Source organism: Podarcis muralis, chromosome 13 (genome assembly GCF_964188315.1).
Source record: "Podarcis muralis chromosome 13, rPodMur119.hap1.1, whole genome shotgun sequence".
Taxonomy (NCBI): Eukaryota; Metazoa; Chordata; class Lepidosauria; order Squamata; family Lacertidae; genus Podarcis; species Podarcis muralis.
This window is the reverse complement of record NC_135667.1, coordinates 27,356,309-27,379,013: the sequence shown is the minus strand read 5'-3', so window position 1 is coordinate 27,379,013 and position 22,705 is coordinate 27,356,309. Positions and strand designations below refer to the sequence as shown.

Here is a 22,705-nt window from a genome sequence, read left to right as displayed (position 1 = left end):
AAGGAGGATACAAGGAGTTCCCATTTCAGTCTCTCATCCAGGCAATGACCTGCCCCACACCTCCTTCAGCAAGGTGTCCGCATCATCTACCTTCAGACCATGCCTTGGAAGAAAATTATCTTTAGAAAATGCTAATGAGAAGGCAAGGCTAGAATCCTGCTCTAAAGTCTTAGGTTTTTTACATGGAGTGATTTTTATTTAAGGTTAAGTCTTCAAACATTTTTGGCTGACTGCAGAAAATGCGCTTATTTTAATGCAGGTACATAGAAAAGCAGTAAGTGGCAGGTGCCATCTCAGGGGAGACTTCTCTTTAACAGGAGGGGTGCCTTTTCTAAGATGGTGCCTGCTATGACACATATCAATTAATTTTAAAAAAGAAAACAGTCGGGTTCCCCTCCTTGTTTTCCTGTTTATGGACATTTATGCAGATTTAATCTGTTGATTTGGGGGTGCATTCCTAATCCCATTTAATGTGGGAGTAAGCCCCATTGAATTCTATAGGACTTACTTCCAAGTAGACAGGGTTAGTTTTTTTTACAAACTGCACCCCTGCAGCAGAAAGCCAGGTTATGGGGAGAGAATTAAAAAAGCATTCTGAAAGAGCTGAAGAAACCTATTTGTCCGGCAAAACCAGGAAACTTCATAAACTGGAAGCAGTGTGTGTTCCTCACCCAACCACTTCCTTTCATGACACCCATGTTTAAGAGGGCTGTGACATTTTATTTGGCTAGTAACCTTTGTGTACTTACGACCAAGACTGCCTTGGGAATTGGCTGGGGGAGAAGGTCCAGAGTAACAAAAAGGGGGGAAACCCTAGGCGTGGGCCTGAGGGAAGTTTAGGAGGGTATTTTCTCTCTGTTGATTACGTCCTTACATATCTTAATCCCAAGACAATAATAAGAATAAAGGCTTTAGAGCTCAAAATCCAACATCATGAATAAGACCCAGAAATCAAAATCAGGATGAGGAACCTGTGAGGCAAAAGTGGGTAGCATAATAGATGTGACTCTTAACCTTTGTACAGTAGACACCACTGAACCCATGCGAAAGCCAATGACATATACTCCTATTTATTCATATAATCCACATTATTGCATTCATAGTAAGGGTTGGAGGTGGAAATTAAGACACCCCCCCCCCCAAAAAAAAATATGTGTGGTGGTGGTGGGTTATGAGATTGTGGGAGAAGCACTTCAGGCAGCAGTTTTGTGTGACGTATTCTTATGTTTACATAAATTTCCCCAAGTGCTAACTTAATGGGTTGGTGCTATATAAAAGGAAATTGCTGTTTTAGGAATAGTTACTCGCTTTACTGTGCTGAACTGATGGCAAACATGAAAGATGTCCCAAGCACAGAACGGATGGTGCTCTGCAGTCAGCAGTGGAAGCTCCTTTCCCAGAAGGAAAAAGACGCCTACCACAAAAAGTGTGATCAGGTGAGCCTGGCCCTTATAAGGGTGTGTCGAAAAAGGGAAAGGATGAAAAATAATGCCCAGAGACAAATTATGGGTAGACTTTAGTGGTTCTATATATCAGGCAGGTTCCAGCTGTTACTACATACCCTGCTGCTGATAATGGATTTAATTTGCCTCAGTTTGGGGGTGCAGTTTTGTTTTTTAAGCCACCCACAGATTTGGTTTCTCTGATTTGCTGGGTGCGAGCAAAATGCTATCTTCCCCAGTGTTTGAACAGAGTATGAAAATCAAAACAAGCACATGGACGGGCAAGTGATGGGTTGGGGTTTTTCGGGGTTGTTTTTTTTTAAAAAAAGCAAATCAGTTGGTCACTGCCACTCCTCTTGCCTCAGATAACTTGGCTGAAATTACAGTCTTATTCAGACTGCTTTTCTCCCCTGTTTTTGTTTGTTTGTTTTAAATGGTGGTGCTTTCTAGTAACTTGCAGGGGGGGTGCAGTCTGCCATCCATCCTCAAGCCCAGGCCCTGTGTGAAGTTCATCCTGGATGTGGAGAAGCAAAACTCCCATGAATTCTGCAAACAAGCAGAAGACCCCTGAAATTTGGAGAGTAAAAATGCCCTTCAACGGTGGAGGAGACTTTACTTTATATGGGTTGCTCCTCCTGCCTGTTTGGTCAGGCACGGCCATGTCGGCCCTTGCAGTTTTTCCTCCTTCCTGTGGGAGGAAGCCCCACCCGGTTGCAGTCCTGCCTGCTCCACAGCAGCAGAGGTTTTTTCCCTAGAGCTCTGGCTCCTCTCAGAGGCTGAAATATTTGGAGAGGGAAGGGGAGTCCAGTTGCTTAATTCAGTGCTGGTTAGAAGGTAGATCGAGAGCTACTGAGCTACTGGGTTGCTTGAAGTAGATCGGCAGGAATTTCTAGCTTAACAATGGCAGGAAGAAAATCAATCCACCCCTGCCCTAAATTGTAGTCCTGAAATGAAGATCGGGGTTGTTGTTTTTTGCTGGGGTGTGGGGGGAGAGGCAACCAGGAGTTGGTTTTTCTGTGGCAAGACTGAGCTCACTTCAGTTTTTGTACTTAAATCTCTGGGTTCAGAATATTTTTAATTTCTATGCCTTTCGCACCTGGCTTCAGTTGTTACAAAAGAAGCAACAAACAAACAAACCCAAAGTCTGGCTCAACTCAGGGCAGTTTACATAAGTTTCCCATTTATCGGGGATTAATTGATTGTCTCTGTTAATTGTTTTCTGGCATTGATAGATCTAATGCATTTATCAACCGCGAATTGCCTCAGAATCAATTTCCCCTCAGCCTTGATGAGTTGCTGTTTAAATCATTGGTAGCTGCGCTTGTTTAAAATTCCCTCCAACCCGAGATACATCCGTGGCAAGCAAACAAGCTTTGCTAGGTGGCAGAAAAGATTGCCCGCTCTTGAGTCTGAAGAGGGGGAAAGCTAAGGCATGTGATGGAGGGTGTTGAGGACGAGAGGGCTTTTTCCGGAGCTTCAAGTGGCCAAATGTTGAGGAGAATTCCCTGTGCTTTATCCAGCTGTACCAGCGCTAAACCTCCAGACTTAGAGACTTCTTGCTCTTCTCCTGACACACAAAAATCCCCTCAAATTTTTAATATGACAGTTACAGTGGTTCTATCGATAGTCCAGGCTTTGGGCCTGCTGCTGCCTGTTCCTTACTACTTGAAGCTGTGGCGGCCATTTTAAGTAGCTCGGCTCTCCTCAGCAGTGACAGTGTGAGATAATGGCGGATTCTCCTGCTTTTTTGGCTGCTTTAACTAGGGCCTTTTCTGAGGTGGTTATATCCCACAGGTGGCAGGACCCCATTTCCCTCTTGAGTCCCAGTCCCCCAGTCCTTGTTCAAAATGGCAGAGTTGCTTTGTCTTGATCTTTGGGAAAGGGTTAAGAAGCCTGTTGTGCATCTGTGAAGCTGAGCCCTGGGGGAGAGGCTGCCATTTGAAAAAATTGTCTCTCTTCCTCGGCTCCTTCTCTAGGGGTTGCAATCCTCTACCATCATCAAAGGAATCTGGTGGATTCCTCAGACCCTTTTAGCATTTGTATGAATAAGACTACTCAAGGGCGTGACCCATAGATGACAACAGAAATCCCCTTAAGGTGGTTTCTGTGCCTGGAAAGGATTTCCTCTAGTTGGGCTACTGATAATCAGTACTTTCCTGTCAATGTGAAACTGTCTTGTATCTTTTGACCTCAGAAATGATACATGAAGAAGGTGTGGTTTGACCTTCCCTAGTTTGTAGAGAAAGCAGTTATTTACACGTATGCATGTGGGTATGCTGACTGAATAATTTACTTTCTGACCCTCCAACTAATACTCCTTCATTAGGTGAGGGGAACAAATCTAGGATTTCTTCCCTTGAGTTCTTGCCTGTGTCGTCCTCTTCCCTTCCCCCTCCCCATTCGCATTGCTTTCCAGGGACAATTTTAACCTACATTTGAATCTGAACCATCCCTTTGTTCGACATTCAGTGGACAATATTCCAGAGCAGCTTTACACTGAAATAAACATATTGTAAAACAAGAATATAGTAGTGCTTGCATCGGCAGCACATTTACTAAACAAAAATATAGTATAGTACAGTAAAAATAAAAATCAGATAAAGCAGTAAAAATACACAACAGTATTAAAAATCAGCAAAAGCACTGTAAAAACTGATGAATGAAAGCTTCCTTCCTTCCAGAAGCACCGACCAAAAGGGAAGGAGCTCGTCCAACTTCTTTGGGGAGAGAATTCCACAACTGTGCCATTGAGAAGCCCCTGTTCCTGCTACTTGTCAATCTGATATTTGCTCATGATGGGCTGGAGAGCAGGACTACTGTTGCTGATCTTAAAGCCTGGGCAGGTTCATGTGGGTGAAGGCAGTCCTCAGAGTAACATGGGTTCCAGGCAGTTTAGGGCTTTGAAGGTTATTACCAGTATTTAAACTTGAATCTGGGAATGAATTGATAACCAATGCAGTTGTTGTAGGATAGGTGTGGTATGGTCCGATTGTAGTTTCTGAATTTTCTTTTGAGGGTTAGCCCCATGTAGAGATCATGGCAATAATCCAGGCTGAATGTGACTAAAGCATTGATAATTGAAGCCAGACCCACTTTACCCAGGTAGGTCTGTAGCTGGTGAAAAGCGCTACCGCCTACCAACATCAGCCAACGCAAGGATAATGCTGGACTCAGAAGCACTTGCAGGTTGTGTACTTGTTCCATAAGGGTATCTTAAGTTGTGGGAGTGCAACCCAATCCAAAATATGACATAGCCTCTGCCCAGATCAACAAACTTCCCGACCAGTACTTCTGTCTTGTTTGGATTAAGGTTCAGCTTTTCCAACCCTCATCTAAATTGGGGCTGCCTTCAAACTCTGGTACAGAAATTCTGCATCTCCTTAGGATCAGAGGATGGCAATAAAAGGACTGGGTGATCTGCATAATGTGAACACTTCAGCCCAAGCCAATGGATGCCCTCACTCAGTGGTTTAATGTTGATAACTTGTGCGATCTCTGTGGCACCTCATAAGCCAAAGGCCCAGAGGGACCAGTAGTTTCCCAACACTACCTTTTGACAAGCCTTTCTCCAGGCAAGACTAGAACTGCAGTAAAGCAGTGCCTCCTGGTCCTATAAAGGGGGCACATAAAAATTTAATTGCTGATAGCATCAAAGGTGATCAAGAATTTATGGAGAATCAACAAGGTTGCACTCATACTCATGAGGCCATCCACCTGGGTGACCAAGGTGGTTTTCAGTCTCAAAACCAGGCCTAGAACTCAGACTGGAATGGATCCAAGTAACCACTTTCATCCAAAACCATATGAAGTTTATAGGTCACCTCATGTTTTTAACACCTCTCCTAAAAATGGCACATTTAATGCCTAAGCATCTGGGTACCAATTATTTAAATTGCCAGGATCCTTCTCAGGTTTGGTTAAGAATAGATGAACCACTGTTTGCTTGAGGGCCGTATGGGCACCTCACACTCTTCAGAGAAGCAGTAGCCACCTCTGACACCCAAATATTCTTTATGACTTTTAAACTCTTTATGTTTATTGCATGTAGATTTTCCAGGGAACTGAATGAGATATGTGGTTTGAGCGGGGGCATCTAGAAGCAACCGTATCAATTACCTGGGTCATCTCCACTTAATTGGAGAAAGACCACAGCATTGACCAGACCACCAGCAACATCAGTAGGAAAATTTCCCAGAGACATTGAGAAAACATCAGGATCCAGAAGCTCCAAAGGGGGGTAGTTTTTCCATTAACTGAACTAGCATTTTAAAAGCAGCACCCCGATGGACCGCTGAAATTATTACAAGTGACACTAAGGCAAAAGAAAACTTTTGATTAATTGTCATACCACCCCCTGCCCCATATCACCCCTGATTTCAAGAGCTGCTCAAAAGCATCCTTTAGATGCAGCTATGAACCAGATAAAAAGACAAAAGCAGGTACAATAAAAACAGAAGCAGGTGATAATTGATACAATTTTATGTCAATAAATACCAAACTGAATAGCCTAAAGGATACTTTAAAATACACACAATACAGAGGCCAGAATAGTTTGCTTTCAAAAGGCAAGGCCATTGATGTTAAATGTCATCTTCCAACTCCCTTACCAGGTCCTATTTACAATGTCCCCAATTAGCCTCCTCTCATCAGAGTATTGGTTCGTTCTCCCATTTTGCAATAGCATTGCTGTTGCAGGTTGAAAATGTCTCTGCTCTTGTAATGAACCTGAAATGGCATTGGAAGCACCTCCTACCCCCAGGAAGTAGCTGCAAATGGTGGAGCCACACTTTCAGAATAAAAAATTGCTCATGCCACACCAATTTTTTAATTGATAGGAAATACACTGATAAAGAAAAAGAAACAACTAGCAGATTTATAACGTAGAACACAACTACTTTATAATATGATCATGGGACATCCAGAAAATATATTTAAAAAATCAGCTAACATGAATCATTCCCACACACTTGATGCTCTTGCTCTCATTTTGAAAAGATAGCTATCCATATTTTGCAAATAAACATTCTTATACTATACTACTGTACACTGAAATGTTTAAATATTTTTAGTGTCCTTGAATCTTCCTGCCATTGTCCTCTCCTGCCACACCAGTGTAAAGCTCCACACCCTTTGAGAATCACGGTGTTTAAAGTGTCCAGAATGCTTTGCTTTCCTTCCATTTCCAGCAGCTGCTCAAATTACATCTGCTGTTGAATCCCTTTCCCTTGGGCCCATGTTCCCATTTAAGGAATTCACATACAGCCCTGAAACACTGTCCTGTGTCTCTAACTTAACATGCACACGCACACCTATATCTATCAGTAATAAAGCATCATTGCCCCTGGATAGCAATTTCCTTTGCCAGAAAGCCAGTTTTTAAGGTTCATCTCTACCACTTACTCCCTTCTGCCAAGTCCTGTTGTCCCAGACACTACAGTCATCTTTAGCATCTTTGGCACGTAGGGACCACTCAGTGGGCTGAGTTTGGCTCTGGGTTGCCAGTTGCTGGCCCCAGTGGTACAGCAGTGTTTCTCAAAGTTATTCATTAAGTCATCTTGACTTATGCTGGCTATTAGGCTTCTGATTCCAAATATCTATATTGATGTTTAGAAACCTGCATTGGCAGGAGTCAGATGTTTGGAAGAGGGTGCTGCTCTGGAGGGGAAGCAGAAGGAGGCAAAATTCATGGCATGTACCAGGAACTGACTCTTTTTTGCTACTTTGCCCCTATAGAGAAAGAAAGATTATGAAATTGAGCTCTTGCGTTTCCTGGAGGTGAGTCTGCCACAGCATTCTGCCAAACTGTGTTACTAAGTTTTTTAGCAGCTATTTTCTGTTACCCTTCCCATTCACACATACAGCCTGGACCAGCTAAGAAAATGGACTTTGTTATGAGTGATTGGGACTGGGAGCATTAAGAAGAGTCATATTCTGGGTGAACCTATAGCAGTGCCTTTCTGTGTACTCTGCAGTTCTTGATAATTGTTTTAAAAGCCTTGTCTAAAAAGACAGTGGGGTGCAATCCAGTTGGTTAAGCACTTTTAAATCTCATTGGTTTCAGTGTCCACTAAACTCTCTCCTATTCGACCTTGAAATATTTGACTTGGACTGGTCTTAGGTTCCTCTGTGTAAACTTTTTTTGTCTAAATCTGAAAGATCAGGGTCACGCAGTCCGTAGTGATGAGGTCTCAACCCAGAAGGCCATGCTCCATTCCATATCATATATTGCCTCTTGCATTGAGAGGACTGGATGCCCCATTGCTGGTCAATTGGTGGAAGCGGGATTGGTTCATAAAAGGAGAAGCGGTCTCCATTCAACATTTCCCCAAACCACTGTTTGCATTAACAACAATCTAAAATCTAAACAGTGGTTTAGAGTTGCTTCTCTACTTACGGTGTGTTAATCCAGGCATCAACCCAAAACTGTTAACTTAACAGTACTTCTTTATGATGTCTGAATTAAGCCACTGACTTCAAATGCTTGTGATCCCAGGTCACTTAGACTTTCAAATTGATAGCCAGCACAGTTGTTTTAGAATAGTCTGTAAGTCTCTCTCTGCACTAGAATGAATAATGCATTTTGTGAGAACTAAGCTGCCAGTTGGTTTTAAGAGGCAGCTTCCTAGTACATTTTTTTTTTTTGGGGGGGGGGGGAGAATGAAGCAGCCAATGCCCATGCTAGGCTGCTGACTTAATTTCCTGGAAATCTTAAGCTGCTTGGGTGAAAGTGGGCAGCCACGTTCTGCACTACACGAAGATGCTTCCAAACTATGTACAGTGGTGCCTCGCAAGACAAAAAGAATCCGTTCCGCGATTCTCTTCATCTAGCGGTTTTTTCATCTTGCGAAGCAACCCTATTAGCGGATTAGCGCTATTAGCGGCTTAGCGGCTATTAAAGGCTTAGCTCCTTAGCTGCTAAAAGGCTATTAGCGGCTTAGAAAAAGGGGGGGGAGCGGAAAAAAATCGCAAGACTAGCAAGACGTTTCGTCTTGCGAAGCAAGCCCATAGGGAAAATCGTCTTGCGAAGCAACTCAAAAACGGAAAACCCTTTCGTCTAGCGGGTTTTCCGTCTTGCGAGGCATTCATCTTGCGGGGCACCACTGTATACATTAATCTACTAGATATATGGGGAAAGGCAGAGAGAGGATGAAAAATAGTCATAACTCCTTATTTTGTTATTTTGCCATTTCCTCCAAAATTCAGAGCTTACCTGAAGAAGAACAGCAGAGGGTTCTGGGAGAGGAGAAGATGCTGGGAGTAAACAAGAAAGGTGCCACTAGCCCTGCCTCTAAAAAGACTTCACCAGATGCCAGCAAGGTGAGTGATGCATACAGGCTAGGGCAACAAGCAGGATGCGTTGTGGGTATGGATACATTTTTTACATTTAGAGCAGTGGAGCAAATCTACTTTTAAACCAGCCTCAAGACTTCATGTAAAATGGCTGCTGGGATTCCTTTGGAAATTTGATAGTAAAAATGAGAACAAAAACTAATCCCTCTTGAAGGTTTCCTTATGTGTTTGTGGTATCCAACATTAGTCATACTTGGGATGGGCCCACTGAAATCAAATTGACTGAAATGACTTTTAAGTATATTGATTTTAATGGGTCTACTCCAGAGTACAATTAATGTTGGCTATCTCCCTATATGTATATAATAAGTAGAACTGTCAGCAGGTTTAAAGAATATTTCATTGATTTAATCATCTGCCTTATGTTCAAGTAACTGATTAATCTGATTAAAATAAATTTGCATATGACCAAAAGTCCAATATTTGCCAGATACTGAAGGAAGTGCTAGATAATCGACAGTAAAATAATAAGTTACCATTCTCATTGTTGTATATAAACACCCATCTTCACGTTTTTTATTTCTTTCCCATTCCCTTTGTTCATTACAATAATGCACCTGAACCAAAACAGCCTCAAAAGATAAACATGCTTTTAACTTGCAGTTCCACCAATTAAAAATTGATCTTGCTGGTAAAAATTGCCTCCCCGCATTGATTAATCAACTAAAGTGTTAGCTGGCTGATCTACTAGGAATACTTTGCAGCCCATAAAATAAGGCCACCTTCCCCAGTTTTTGCTCTTTTTATTATTATTTGCTTTTTTCCATAACTCTTTTTAAAAAGAACAAAAGATACAAACTCAAAATTCCACAACCACGAGTCCCTTTGTGCTCTTTAACAGGGAGGTTCTGAGAAACCCAAACGGCCCGTTTCTGCTATGTTTATCTTCTCGGAGGAGAAACGCAAGCAGCTGCAGGAGGAGCGACCCGAACTGTCGGAGAGCGAACTGACCCGGCTGCTGGCGCGGATGTGGAATGATCTTTCAGAGAAAAAAAAGGTTGTTGAATCAATAATGCACATTCTCCTTAACCATCTTTTTTGGGGGAAGGTGTGGGGGAACATGTACTCCTGGGTATCTCAAAAAGTCAGCTGGATGGTTTTCCCCCCCTGTTGACTTAGATCAGAGGTAGCCATCGTGACGCCTTTCTTTTGTTCCTGGACTCCCAGTTCCCATCAGCCCCAACCAGCATGGCCAAGGGTTAGGGATGATGGGAGTGGTAGTCTGACAACATCTGGAGGGCACCGCATTGACTACCCCTGACTTGGATGAAACCAGGATCTTGACCCACTCCCTCACCCTTAAAAAAAAAGAAAGAAGAGGAAACAAAATCTGCTAGAAACCCCACAGAAGGTTCTGAACATTCCCGAGCCTTCGGTTCCCTCTAGAAGCCACCAAGCAGCTCTGTTAACCGTCTGGGCGCTCCTACCATTCCATCTTGCGTTACCTCTGCTCATTTTTTTTTCACCAGCTTGGGAAGGGGGAAGGAGCCAGAGTCTGTCAGTGTGTTCCCTTAGTGTGAGAGTGGGTGCAATAAAAAAAAAAACCATTTTGCGTTCTTTTGTACTATTTGCCTCCCAGTACAGCTGTGAATACACATGGAGTCAAATGGGAGAGGTCTTGAGGCTTGGTTTAGATGCCTGAGAAAGAGGGTCTTGGGATCCTTGTGGGAGTTAGCTGGACACCTTAATATGGGTCATTGGTGGACAGGGAAAGTAGTTGCACTTGGGAGATGGGGTTTGTTGTTGCTGTGTATATGCCTTAAAAGGCTAACTTTGGGTGGTGACAGATGACTAGATATCAAGCAGTACTTTCCTGTGGTGGGCATAACATGTGGGACGCCGGAGCAGCATCCACCCACATGCCAAAGAATGTCACCACAGATTTGCAGCCAATCAAAAATCCAATAAAAAGCAGGGGTGGGGGTTCTCCTTCCTTCATGAATAGCATTACATCATGTATTTGGGTTTATTTGCTTTGTTTTATTCCTTTATTGCATTTATAGTCTACCTTTCTTCCAAGGGCCTCAAGGTGACATACATGGCTCTTCACCTTTCCATATTTTTCTCACAACAACCTTGTGAGGTAGGTTAGGCTGAGAGTTGGTGTAACCTTGAGGCCTAGAAACATGCATAAAACCTGGGTGAACACTTGTATCATTGGGTACCTCAGTTGTGATTGCTCCAACCTTATGTTCCTAGTTGGCACTGTCTACCAAAATTTGTCATTGAAACTACAGGGTATACCTTATTTTCATATTGTTAATCTGCATAAAGATACATAAAGTTTGTCTGTGTTGCTTTGTTTTTCATTATCCTGCATCTGTACCAGGCCATACTTGACATGTTCAAACCTCACTGCAGCTGTTTTCTAGTACTGGAATGGCACATTCAGGAGTGAGAGACCTGAAGCTCTAAAGCCAGAGTCATTAACCTTCGGCCTTCCAGCTATTTCTGGACTAGACCTTCCATTGACCATGCTAGCTGGGGCCAATGGGAGTTCCATTCCAGCAACATCTGGAGTGCCACAGCTTAGTCAAACCTGCTCTAGGGAGTGTAGCTTCAAATCTTCAGCTCTAATAATGTCTGTCTTTAAGATTACATCTGTGCACAGAAAGAGGTATACATCCACAAGACTCCTTGAATTTAGCACTTTAAAAATATTAGTTTCTGTGCTGATTTTACTGCATCTCCCACATTATAAAAAAGAGATAATTTTAAAGGCAGAAAGATGTTTTTTGGGTGAAAGCTGTGAAGAATAACTGGTTTTAATGGGGGAAAGAAAAAATGATAAATGACCTTATGGTACAACAAAAGTGCAATGTTTGTTTTTATCTTGCAAATAATTAAATAGCAGAAATTTGGTTGCAGTTCATAAAAGCAGTTAGATAGCTTGTTAGCCATGTTTTTAATGTACTAACAGAGAAACTTCCTTACAAGAAAACCTGCAACTCATGCAGAACAAAAAAATAAAATACAGGTGTCTTTCAAGAGGACACACATACAATGTTTTGTTCTACTGTATATGTTTTTCGAAAGTGCTGGGTCAGGCTTATAGTGGGACTCACATAAATTGAGCTCCTGCTGTCCTGCAAGTGCAGGTCACAAGGCTGTTCAGAGTTTTTTAACCACCTTAATTTGTGTCCAGAAGCTAATAGATTGGCCCATAACTGATTATTCTGCTTTGGTTTAAAACCTGCTGTTCCTCTGGTTTAACAGCTTTCTTCCTCAAAATCTGTGTCACAGACGTGGGGGAGAACCACTGCATCATTAAGCCACACACTCCAAAACACAGTTTCAGTGCTTAACTTTTTTTCCCCAGCCAGCCTGGTTTTCTGTGTTTCTTACCAATCAGTAATGGGTTTTGCAAAGATTTTGACCATGCGTGTTGTTTTCTAGGCCAAGTACAAAGCTCGTGAGGCTGCCATGAAAGCTCAGACAGAAAAGAAGCATGGTTCCGACAAGGAGGATCGTGGCAAACTTCCCGAGTCACCGAAAACAGCTGAAGAAATCTGGCAGCAGAGTGTCATTGGAGATTATCTTGCTCGCTTTAAGGTAAAGTGGGACAGCAGAGGCCTAGTTTCATAATGGAATGACCTGCAGTGTGTCATTAGCAAGACATGTGAGTGACAAAGCAGAGAGCCGTATAGCTTTGACTTGCTCCAAAATAGAGGCAGGAGTCTGCAGAAGGGGGGAGGGGCTGACTGACAACATGTCTTTGAGAGGAGTGAGGAGGTGGTGTCCAGCTTGGAATTTACTTCAGAGACTCAAGAAGCAGATAAACAAGGGGCAGCTCCCATCTGGTGGGTGTCCGGAGGAAGAATGTCAGATCAGATGAGCTGTGCTAATGGGAACTGTGGCTGTAAATAGGGCTGATGTTATTATTGCCATTGAATTGATCAACTGTAATTTGAGGGATGGTAGCATGAGCCAAAGGCGTGCAAGTCTTCCCTTGTGGGGAAAGGGCATGAGTTCTGGCCCCTGGTTTGCATGCTGCAGAACTCATGAGGTGACCAGCGTAGAACGTGGGTTACCAGGTAACCAACCTGCCTTTTTCAGGTGGTAGCTGGCATGAAGTTAGGATAGAAGTGGTGGGCTCAAAGTGGGGAGTTGTCTGAGCTCTGCACTTTTATGGAGTCCATGATAGTAGCAGCTTTCCTTCTGTTTCAGAATGACCGAGGGAAAGCACTAAAAGCCATGGAAGCCACCTGGAACAACATGGAGAAGAAGGAGAAACTGATGTGGATCAAGAAGGCAGCAGAAGATCAGAAACGATACGAGGTTGGTCAGTCTTTTTTTAAAAAAAAACCCACCCCACCTAGTATTTTTCACTTCAGTGTGATTGCACTGCATCAAGTGTGTGTGTGTGCACAGTTTCCACAGGAATGCAGAAAAACAATCCTGTGTGGTACTGGGCACAGAATATCAACTTCCAAAAAAACAGCCAGTTTCTGGCTGTATGGAGATATGCTTAAATGTAAGTGGCTTGTGCTTCCTGCCAGTGAAATGGTGGAATAAGATTATGCATAATTACACAGATTACATACATTCTCTTGTCTTTTCTTGGCTCAGAATCTGGCTTGCCAGAGTTCTAAATTTTAATTAATTTTCTCTAGCAACTTGTATGCACAGCTCCTCTGTTTTACAGCTCAGGAATGGGAGCCATTGGTTTCTGCTCCAGATTTCTGCAGCCCTGTAAATGAGACAAGAAAGTTACTAGCCTGCCAGGAGCTAGCAGAAGAGAGACAGAAAACTCCATTCTTTTTGTAACAGCCTGCTTGGTTCTGTACTGGGCTCAGAGAAGGAGCAGGGCACTCAATTTCTTCTTGGTTTGCCTACCCTGCATGTAATTCCTTGCCACCTCTGGCTAGGAGGTTAATGCTTAAAATACAAGGTTGAAGCTCTGTATACTTTTCTTGGTAGGTAGTTTTCTGGGTTGTTGAGGAAAGCTAGCAAATGTCCAGTGTTTGCCTCATTGAACGCTTAGGCATCTGCATGAAATAGGAGGGCGGGTCAGCCTTTTTAATTTTTCTGACATTTTTCATTGAGCTGGACCAGGCTTCTCAGCTTTGTAATTCTGTTTCTTCTTTATTTTGTTCTGCAGCGAGAACTGAGTGAGATGAGGGCGCCACCATGCACAACAAATTCCTCCAAGAAGATGAAATTCCAGGGTGAGCCGAAGAAACCCCCCATGTGAGTATTGCCATTGAATTAAAAAAAGAAAAGCAGGGTTGTATGTGTGTGCTTATACGTTTTGTGTTCTGAGTTGTGGTTATGGCTTACAAACGCACAGTGGTGAGGAATCAGTGGCCTTCCTGAAGTTAAGTCAACTTCAGTAGGTGGATAATTGATTGGTTTAAAGGCAATCTATAAATACTATAAATAAAATAAAATAAAAAGTTCACCATACGTAACTGAAGCACAATTAACATTTCTGGAAGCCCAAGATCATATTAAAACTGATGAACCAAAACCAAACAGCAGCAATAGAATAACTTCTAAAAAGTCTTAATTCTCCTAAAGATAAGTGAAGTTTCTGAATGGAGCCAAGAGCCAAGAGGAAAAAAACAGTTGAGCTTCCTAGGAGATGCCATTTGAGTTCTGTGGCTACCACGGAAAAGATCTGTTTGTTCCCTGTGGAGAGCAGGGTGGCATCCAGAGAGAGTGCCTGTGTTTGCATATCGTACTCAACCATGGTTATGTGCATGAGCAAGAAGGAACCACCACAAGCCTTTGTCTCAGTATACCTTTGCCCTCCTTCCGTGTGACCGGGAGGAGGATTTTGCAGAGCTGCATTCCACTTCCCACAAAATCTGACTTACCATTTCTTATGAAATGGCGATAAGAGTGTAAAACAAATTGGTAAGTTTCCAAACAAACCAAAGTTTGTTTGGAAACTCTTAAGGGCAGTGGGGAGGTTCCGGCTGCTCCTTTCTGCTTCTGAAACCATGGTTTAGCAATGCATGTGAACCCATATCACTGAGTTTTCCAGTATATTAAATAGATCCTGCCATCAGTCCTGCTGTCTTTCTTCCTCCTGCCCATTCACCTGTAACTTCTCTCTTTTGTGTCCTCACCAGGAACGGGTATCAGAAGTTTTCTCAGGAGCTGCTTTCAAATGGTGAACTTAACCATCTTCCTCTGAAGGAGCGGATGGTGGAGATTGGAAGCCGCTGGCAGCGCATCTCTCAGAGCCAAAAGGAACAGTACAAGAAGTTGGCCGAAGAGCAGCAGAAACAGTACAAAGTACACCTGGATATGTGGCTCAAGGTGAGCTGTCAGTTGGGGGAAGGCACAAGAACAGGTAGCAGCTCCTTGAGAAGATCAGAGTGTTAGCAGTGAAGCATCCGTGTGAAAGCCTTCCAAGTCAAGCCATATTGACATTTGACTCTTGTTCTGCAACCAAAGACTTTCAATCTGTATGAAATTCTGTTCATCCCCAGTTCCTATCAGCAACATAAGCGTCCTAGACACTGTGTGAGCTTTCCCCACTTCTCATCTGTCCTCTGGCCTCATGGATCATCCTGCCACACAGAGCGCTCTCGCATGTTCGTATACCTTGTCTGAGGTTTTGTTCTGTGTTTTCTCTACAACCCAAATCAAACTTCCTCTACCCTGACAGCATCTGCTTAGGCTTTTAGCATTTTCAGCCCTCCATTCCCTGCCTGTAAAATGGGAATAATTGTTCATAGGGCAGAACTCATTGAAGGACAGCCAGGGGCTTGCAAGAGGTGTCATATTAAAGTGCTGGCAAGGAATGATTCATCTGTGGTAATTATAATCTGGTTGCTTTATGTAGGGACTATAATCAACCCATCTTCTCCCACTCCCCATATTTTGAACCACCTCCATAACATGCTTAATCTTGGCTTCTCACTCCTCCCCCTTCTGTCTTCTGTGCAGAGTTTGTCGCCACAGGAGAGAGCTGTGTACAAGGAACATACCTCCAATGTAAGTGTCTTGCAAGTGTTTGGAGGGGACTGGCAGGGGTATTTTTTCAACTTGACCTCTGAAATACAGTACAGCTTGGAAGTGAAAGGAAGGGAATCTCTTCATGCCTGAAGTCTAGGGTTCCATGTTCTGTAACTCTGGTTAGGTCAGAAACGAGGAACCTTTGGTCCCCCCCTCCCCAAGAAAAAGCTTCATTTTTGTCTGTATGGAAGATGGAGATGGTTATGCGAGTATAGAAACCTGCCTACTGTACAAATGTAAATATTACATTCATTGTTCTGTCCACTTGCCTCTGGCTCCTCCTACCAGTGGCATTCCCAGAAGGAAATGTGGCCCTCTGACTGAAAAGTGATACCTATCCCAGCAGGACGTGCATCAGATAAAAGTGTACCAGTTACTGTTTGAAAGCTGCTCTGAATTAAACAGGGTATTTATGGTTATTGAATTGGTACATTTTGATTTAATAATAGGATAGATTTCCAGGATGTTAGAAGAACTCTTGAGTAGAAAAAGCTTAAGCTGCCTTTGTATTTTCCTCCTGCTGCTTGTTTTAACATTTTTTGCATCAAGTCTTCAGAATCTAGTGCCACAAGAACTAGATCGTTTGTCAGGGGCACATTTGATTTTTGCTAGAAATGGAGGATTGGGGAAGGGGCAGGCTAGATACTAGCTTGCTGAAAAGAATGCAAGTGTTATCCTTGCCACTGGTGCTGTCATGGGTGCCACATAATAATGAACCCATTTTACATTTATAGAAATCTTTTAGTGTGGCAGCACCGACACTTTGGAACTCCCTGCTTATTGACATCAGGCGGGCACTTTCACTGTACTGTACTTGGCACCTGCTAAAAACATTTTTGTTTAGACAAGCCTACCAGATACCAAGAACATTGGCGTATGCTTTAATCTGTTTATTGCTGATTTTAATTTTTTAAGAGTTCTAAATTGTTGTTAATTACTTTAGCAATAATTTTATTGTTTTATTCTTCTTGCAAACTGCTTTGAGGGTTCTTTCTTTTTTTACAATCAAGCAGTATATAAATTTTATGAAAATAAATAAATGTTATAAATTTTATAAAATAAATAAATGTTCACTCCTCCCCCCCCCCCTCTTTCTAACACTGCCCCCTCCCACTTGTATCTCAACAGAAACGCAAGAACATGGGGAAGATGCGAGGCCCAAATCCGAAGATGAAGCCCTCGGTGCAGTCCAAATCAGTAAGTGCTTTAACACTTCTTCCTCTTCATCATGCAGCTGTTAGCCGCAATGGAATAATCCAGGGAAGCTTGTTCCAAGGTTTGCCTTGCCTTAAATCAGCCCAAAATGGCTGATTTAATGAAGCCATTTTGAAAGTGTTAAAACTGACCCCAGGAACTCTGCTTTCTTTCTGAACTGGTCTGGTAAAGCATTGCAAATTATTGTAAAAGTTCTTGCTTGCTTGCTTCTTATTTCTAACAGGGGAGGGAGCCAAATTCTATGCAGGTGATTGATCTGATGGCTGGGGCCCACTGATCTTCCACTGGGAAGGAGAGATGCAATCTCCCTATAGTTAGTTATATGGTAGGGTTGCCATTCATCCAGAATTTCCCAGACGTAGCCAGAATACTGCAGTCGGAAGCAGTGTCTGGGTGTAAATCGCTAAAATTTCCAGGGAAATCCGGACGTATCGCAACCCATGTTGGCAGTGTCTTTTTTTGCCGATTAACTTTAAAAATAGCTCAAAAACGTCATTTTTAGTTCAACAGCTTTGCCAAGTAAAGCTCAACAACCCCATTATAGGGAATGTAGTTTTTTTCCCCTCTGTAGCTAAGGGGCGCAAGGAACTTTGCTTCCATGAGCATCAGTTGATTCGCATGACAAATTGTGGGATGGATTTTTAAAATTATTAGTCCCATGAAGATGATGTTTGGATGGGGAGAGGTTTTCTGCTGCACTTCAGGTACTGATAGCTGGAGAGCTGTTTGCTCTTCAGACCCCTTTGCTTTTCTTTCTTTCATTTTGGTCTTCTCCACTTTCCTTAAGTGGGCATGCTTGAAGTTGCAAATGTAAAAATCCTGGAGCTCTTGAGCATTTCATTAAAAATAAACCAGTGGTGCAGCAGTTAATTTTCTATAGTGAGAACTTTGGGTTGTTGAGCTGGCTTTCTTTTAACAGAATATTGGGGCAGAAGGGGCATATATTTTACCCTCCTTTGTAATTTATGGCACAGCTATATTGCATTCAGTTTCATTTAAGGCCCTGAACCATGCCTGTGCCACCCTGGTGAGCACCTTCACATTTCATCCACATGCAAGAAGGCACATTTTGACAAACAGATATGTTTGGCCACTTGAGGTTCTTACTGTGGACTCTTGGGTGTATAAAGGTGAATGCCATCTGTTGAGCTCTAGGTGCGTTGCTGGTGTTTTCAGTCTACCTCTCCCATGTCTCTGTTAAATCCTGTGTGGTTTGCAGGAATCTGAGGATGATGATGATGATGACGACGACGACGATGATGACGATGAAGAGGAAGAGGAGGAGGACGATGACAATGCTGACTCCTCTGAGGAGGGAGGGGATTCCTCTGATTCAAGTAGTGAAGAGGAGAGCGAAGACGGGGATGAGGTGAGTGTGCGGGTGTCTGTACACTTCTCTATATACACTACCCTTTGCTCACACCTATTCTGCAAAACTGATTGTCGGGGCTGCGTGTTTCAGTGACTGCTTAACTGTGCTTGTTACGCAGTGGGGGCTATCCCCAACAGCTGGGCTTTTCACAAGTTCAAAAGTGCAGTGCCTCTGAATATAACTAGAAGGCTTTTACTCTTTTAAGGTACAACCCTAGCATCCCACCCCCCACCCCCCGGTCCCACCCAAAACATGGTGGATAGCAAGGCTCCCAGGACAGATGGTGAGAGGTAATGAACGCAAGCCAGCAATTTGCATATGAAGGAACAAAAGCGCTAATCAAGGAGCCGCTTGATTATACATTTTCTGTCAAAGCGATCTAAATTCTGTACCAAGAAAACGCTGGATTCTAAAAATAAATAAATGTTGCATTTCCCAGTAAACTGAATTCTGCACCGTTGCCACATTCTGCAGTCCCTCAGCATCACCTTGGGTACCCACACTAGACATAACTTCATATCTTGCCTCTTCCCTCACCAGAATGAAGAAGAGGATGATGAAGAGGACGACGATGACGACGACGACAATGAATCTGAGGGCAGCAGCAGTTCCTCCTCGTCCTCAGGAGATTCTTCTGATTCGGACTCCAATTGAACCATCCCCTTTCTCCAGCCGCCTTTCTTGCTGTACTCTATTCGGTTTTGTTTTTCCGGATAAAAGTAACATCTACAGCTGGAGAGCTAGGATGGGGAGGAAAGGGAGGAAGGAAATCACTGTGGTTTAATTATCTTCCTCTCCTCACACACCTCACATTGTATTTAACTGTGTGTGGTTGTGTGTGAGGGGAGCAGGGGGGTAGAAAATAGCTGACAACCAGCGGAGGGTTTTTTTGTGGCGGTGGTGTGGGGAGAGAATTTTTATTCTATACTCCTCTCTCTTATTCCTCCCCCCCTCTGAATCTCTGGGGGTCCCCCCCTTTTTGTTGAGGTGGGCAGGGTCCTGGCAAAATACAGGCCCCTTTTTATTTCCTCCCCCCTCACATATCTACCCGCCCACCCCCAATTCTATCCACCAGCTTTGGACTTTGTACAAATTCTTTTTTAAAAAAAACAAAAAACCAACATGGCAATGAGAGATTTCCCCACCCCCCCTTAGCAAACAGCCAGAGAGATGGGTTCCAGAGAGCACGAGCCATGGAAGGTTCTGGACTTTGCCAGTGTGACCCACCTCTCCTCAAAGTGGACAATCTTGTACAGTCTTGAAATTTTACACCTTGACGAAAGAGAACAAAATGGCCACAGCTGCACTTAGTTATTTCCTGTAATGAACTGGATATCCAGCAAACGTTTCCTGCTGAAGGAAACGGGATGGGAGGGTATATTTCACGTGAGTGCATGGCAAGGGTCAGGGAATAGAAAAGGAACTGAAGAAAAGGATTTCTTTTGCAGAGAGAATATCTGACTGGTATGCTGTCGCAGGAGAAGAGAATTTTGGGAGCTCCAAGGTTACTGACTTTATTTTGCAGGAGGTGGACTTTTTCTGTCGTTTTTCTGACCAGCATTTAAACAAAGACAGTAGTGGCCAGACCCCTTTGGGTTGTTGTTGTTGTTAATATATATATTTTTTTTTACAATGAAGTGACCAATAATTGTACCAAAATGGGGCATTTTGTTTGACTGTCTTTGGAAGCGGGAGGTTGGTTGTGGGTGGGATCCTCTGTGTCATTAAGCTTTTTTTTTTCAAAAAAAAACAAAACAAAAAATGTTTTATAAACAAAGTGAGACAACCATCTTTTTTACAACTAAATTATCCCATCTTTGAGATTGAGTACGTCATATGTCTCTTACCCTTATGCAGAGGCTGGGATCTTGGGAGTGGATGGGGTTTGTATATAAGAGGCACATAGATTCCCCTTGGTTTTATTCAGGCTGCATGTGTTCATTCAACTTTGGGCAGAGGAACGATGCCAAGAAGAGAATGATTCCAGCCACCAAGAAGTGTATTTCTTAGCCTCTTCTGTGGGGAATAGAAAAGGAAAGGAGACTCCAGTACCAACTTTGTGTTTGCCCTGTAAATGACATCAGAGCTAGTAGACATGCTATTTGGGGGTCAGGTGGTGGTGGTTGTAAAAAAAAGAAAAAGCAGCAACCACACCTCCTTCTCCCTTGTAAGATGCCCGATCATACAAAACATCACCATGCCACAAATTCCCCTACCCATTCTCCCAGGAGTAACTAAAGGGGTAGGGAAATTTGCAGCTTGGTGATTTCAAGAAACACTTTGTATGACTAGACATTACTGGGCAAAAGGAAGGGCCAGAACTACATGGCTGCTGCTTCCAAGGGCGTGTGTCTCCTGTAATGTTTAGTTCCAGCCTGAAAAAAGAGCAAGAAACTATTACCTTGTTTGGATGTAAAACTAAGATGTGTGTTAGCTCTACTTGAGCAAGCCTTGGACGTGTAAGCTTTCCCCTTGCTGTGAAGAGATCAGAAACGTTTGTTTCCTTATTTAATTAACCATGGTTACTTGTTGTGTCCAAATGTGGACAAACTGGTTTAACTTTGCTTTACGGAAACAAGCCACAATTGGAAATCATGGTCTGTGATCCTGGCTTGTTTCCCTAAACCATAGTTAAGATTTGCCATAATATTAAACCATGGTTTATTGCAAACAGAGAAGAGAGTTTCTAATCTCACAGTGCAAGAAAGAGGAAGGGGGCGGATGCATGAGCCTGAGACTTGTTCGCATAATGTTGATACACAGTTTAGCATAGTCTAGTTTAGTCCAAACTAGATCAGTACAACTAGATCAGTACTAGATCAGTACAAATTAAATTGGCATTGGTGATTTTCTCAGAAAAACAAGCTGGTATGTTGCATCTTGCTATCTAATTGGACAGGTGGTATTTAGGCAAGGCTCCTTTTGCTTCTTCCCATCTGTGTTTCCTGTCCTTCTGTTTCTTTAATATTTTACATGCAAAACATAATTTAGTTTATGAGAGCATGCACCCCTGAGTAGCCTTTATTTTTACATTCTTTGGACGATTACCTGCTCTAATAATATGACAAGGAATTTCTCATTTTTAAGGCCAGATCCTGCGACTAGTGGCTTGTAGCCCCAATTTGGCCTGCAAGCTGGTTCTGTACTATATCTTGGCTCTTCAGTGTCCTTCATAGCACCCTGTGTCTTCTGTTGACAAGCAAAATGAGAATTTTACAAAACAAACTTCAAATGCATTGTAGTTTACAGAATTCATTGTTTCCCCTTGAAATATACTTTGGATTTTTATTTTTAAGCATACCCACCAGAAAAAGTACACACACACCCTTTTTATCCCTCCCCCCTTGTGGAAATTGAACACATGGCTTGTGCTTTGCCGATCTCTTGGGTAAGTCTGGAAACCTCATGAAGGAAACATGGTCTTCTAAAGAAAGACTTGGCTTCTAGCACTGCAGATACTCCCCTGGAGGGAAGCGGGACCATTTGAGAATGCAGTCGAGAGAGGGAGTTACAAAGGGCACTGAAGACCCTTCCAGATGCTGGACCACAGCTCTCATCATCCCTGATCGTTGGCCATGCTGCCTGGGGTTGATGGGAGTTGGAATTCAGCTACATCAGGAAAGCCACAGGTTAGTCAAATCCGATTTACAGGATAAAAAAACTTAACAGCAGTATTTCCCATTTAGTCTGCTTTTCTCTATCAATTCACTGTCTCTTGCAATGTCTTGCTGTGCCAAATGTATTCCTTCTCTTTGAGCATCTTGGCCCCACAGTTGCCCTTTGGAAGTGTGCTGTACCTCCGTTCCATCACTGGGAAGAGTCCAGTTGCTAAATAATCTTATTTTGAACCAGCATCTCAAATATATACAAAAGTCTCCCACTATTGCAAAATGCCTTGGGAGGACCTGCAGGTTTCAAGCATTGGAACTTTCCCTACCTATGCTAGCATTTCTAGGTTTTTTTTAAAAAAAAACACCCACATCATCTTGGGTAGCAAACTGTCAAAACTAGTCACAGGATTGATATTAAACTTATATACACACCTGATTACAGGCACCACTGGAACCTGTGTAAACCTGGCTCCATTGAAATCTTGAGTGGCTCTTGGTGGCTGTATTAATTTAGGAAAGAGTATTTTGCATTGTGGGAATGACTTGACTGAATAACATGCAAATGTTCCCATAACATACCTTGAGAAGTGCAGTTTTCCACTGTACTTTCATTGGGATGAACAACTTACTTCCATGAGCATTGACATATTGCAAAGCACATCAGTCTTGTTTATGAAGAGAAGTGCACCGTCACGTATGGGAGTGTGTGTTTGTGTGTATGCAGTTGTTGTGGGAATAGTTCAGAC

The 22,705-nt window shown here is 42.9% G+C and overlaps 1 protein-coding gene across 6 annotated transcripts in view; it reads left to right on the top strand.

The window, feature by feature from the left end:
* Positions 1 to 20,169, top strand: part of UBTF (upstream binding transcription factor) — a 40,136-nt gene extending 19,967 nt beyond the window's left edge. For 5 of the 6 annotated variants that reach the window (XM_077917249.1, XM_028701765.2, XM_028701764.2 and 2 more), the window contains 12 exons: positions 1,295 to 1,436; positions 7,176 to 7,217; positions 8,646 to 8,759; positions 9,634 to 9,789; positions 12,189 to 12,344; positions 12,960 to 13,070; positions 13,894 to 13,982; positions 14,870 to 15,059; positions 15,693 to 15,740; positions 16,890 to 16,958; positions 18,196 to 18,345; positions 18,889 to 20,169. In XM_077917249.1, the coding sequence (XP_077773375.1) occupies positions 1,295 to 1,436; positions 7,176 to 7,217; positions 8,646 to 8,759; positions 9,634 to 9,789; positions 12,189 to 12,344; positions 12,960 to 13,070; positions 13,894 to 13,982; positions 14,870 to 15,059; positions 15,693 to 15,740; positions 16,890 to 16,958; positions 18,196 to 18,345; positions 18,889 to 19,002 (1,381 nt within the window). In that variant the 3' untranslated portion in view covers positions 19,003 to 20,169. The remainder of the gene's footprint in view (positions 1 to 1,294; positions 1,437 to 7,175; positions 7,218 to 8,645; positions 8,760 to 9,633; positions 9,790 to 12,188; positions 12,345 to 12,959; positions 13,071 to 13,893; positions 13,983 to 14,869; positions 15,060 to 15,692; positions 15,741 to 16,889; positions 16,959 to 18,195; positions 18,346 to 18,888) is intronic. The other variant, XM_077917250.1, reaches the window with a different exon arrangement.
* Positions 20,170 to 22,705: the final 2,536 nt, after the last annotated feature.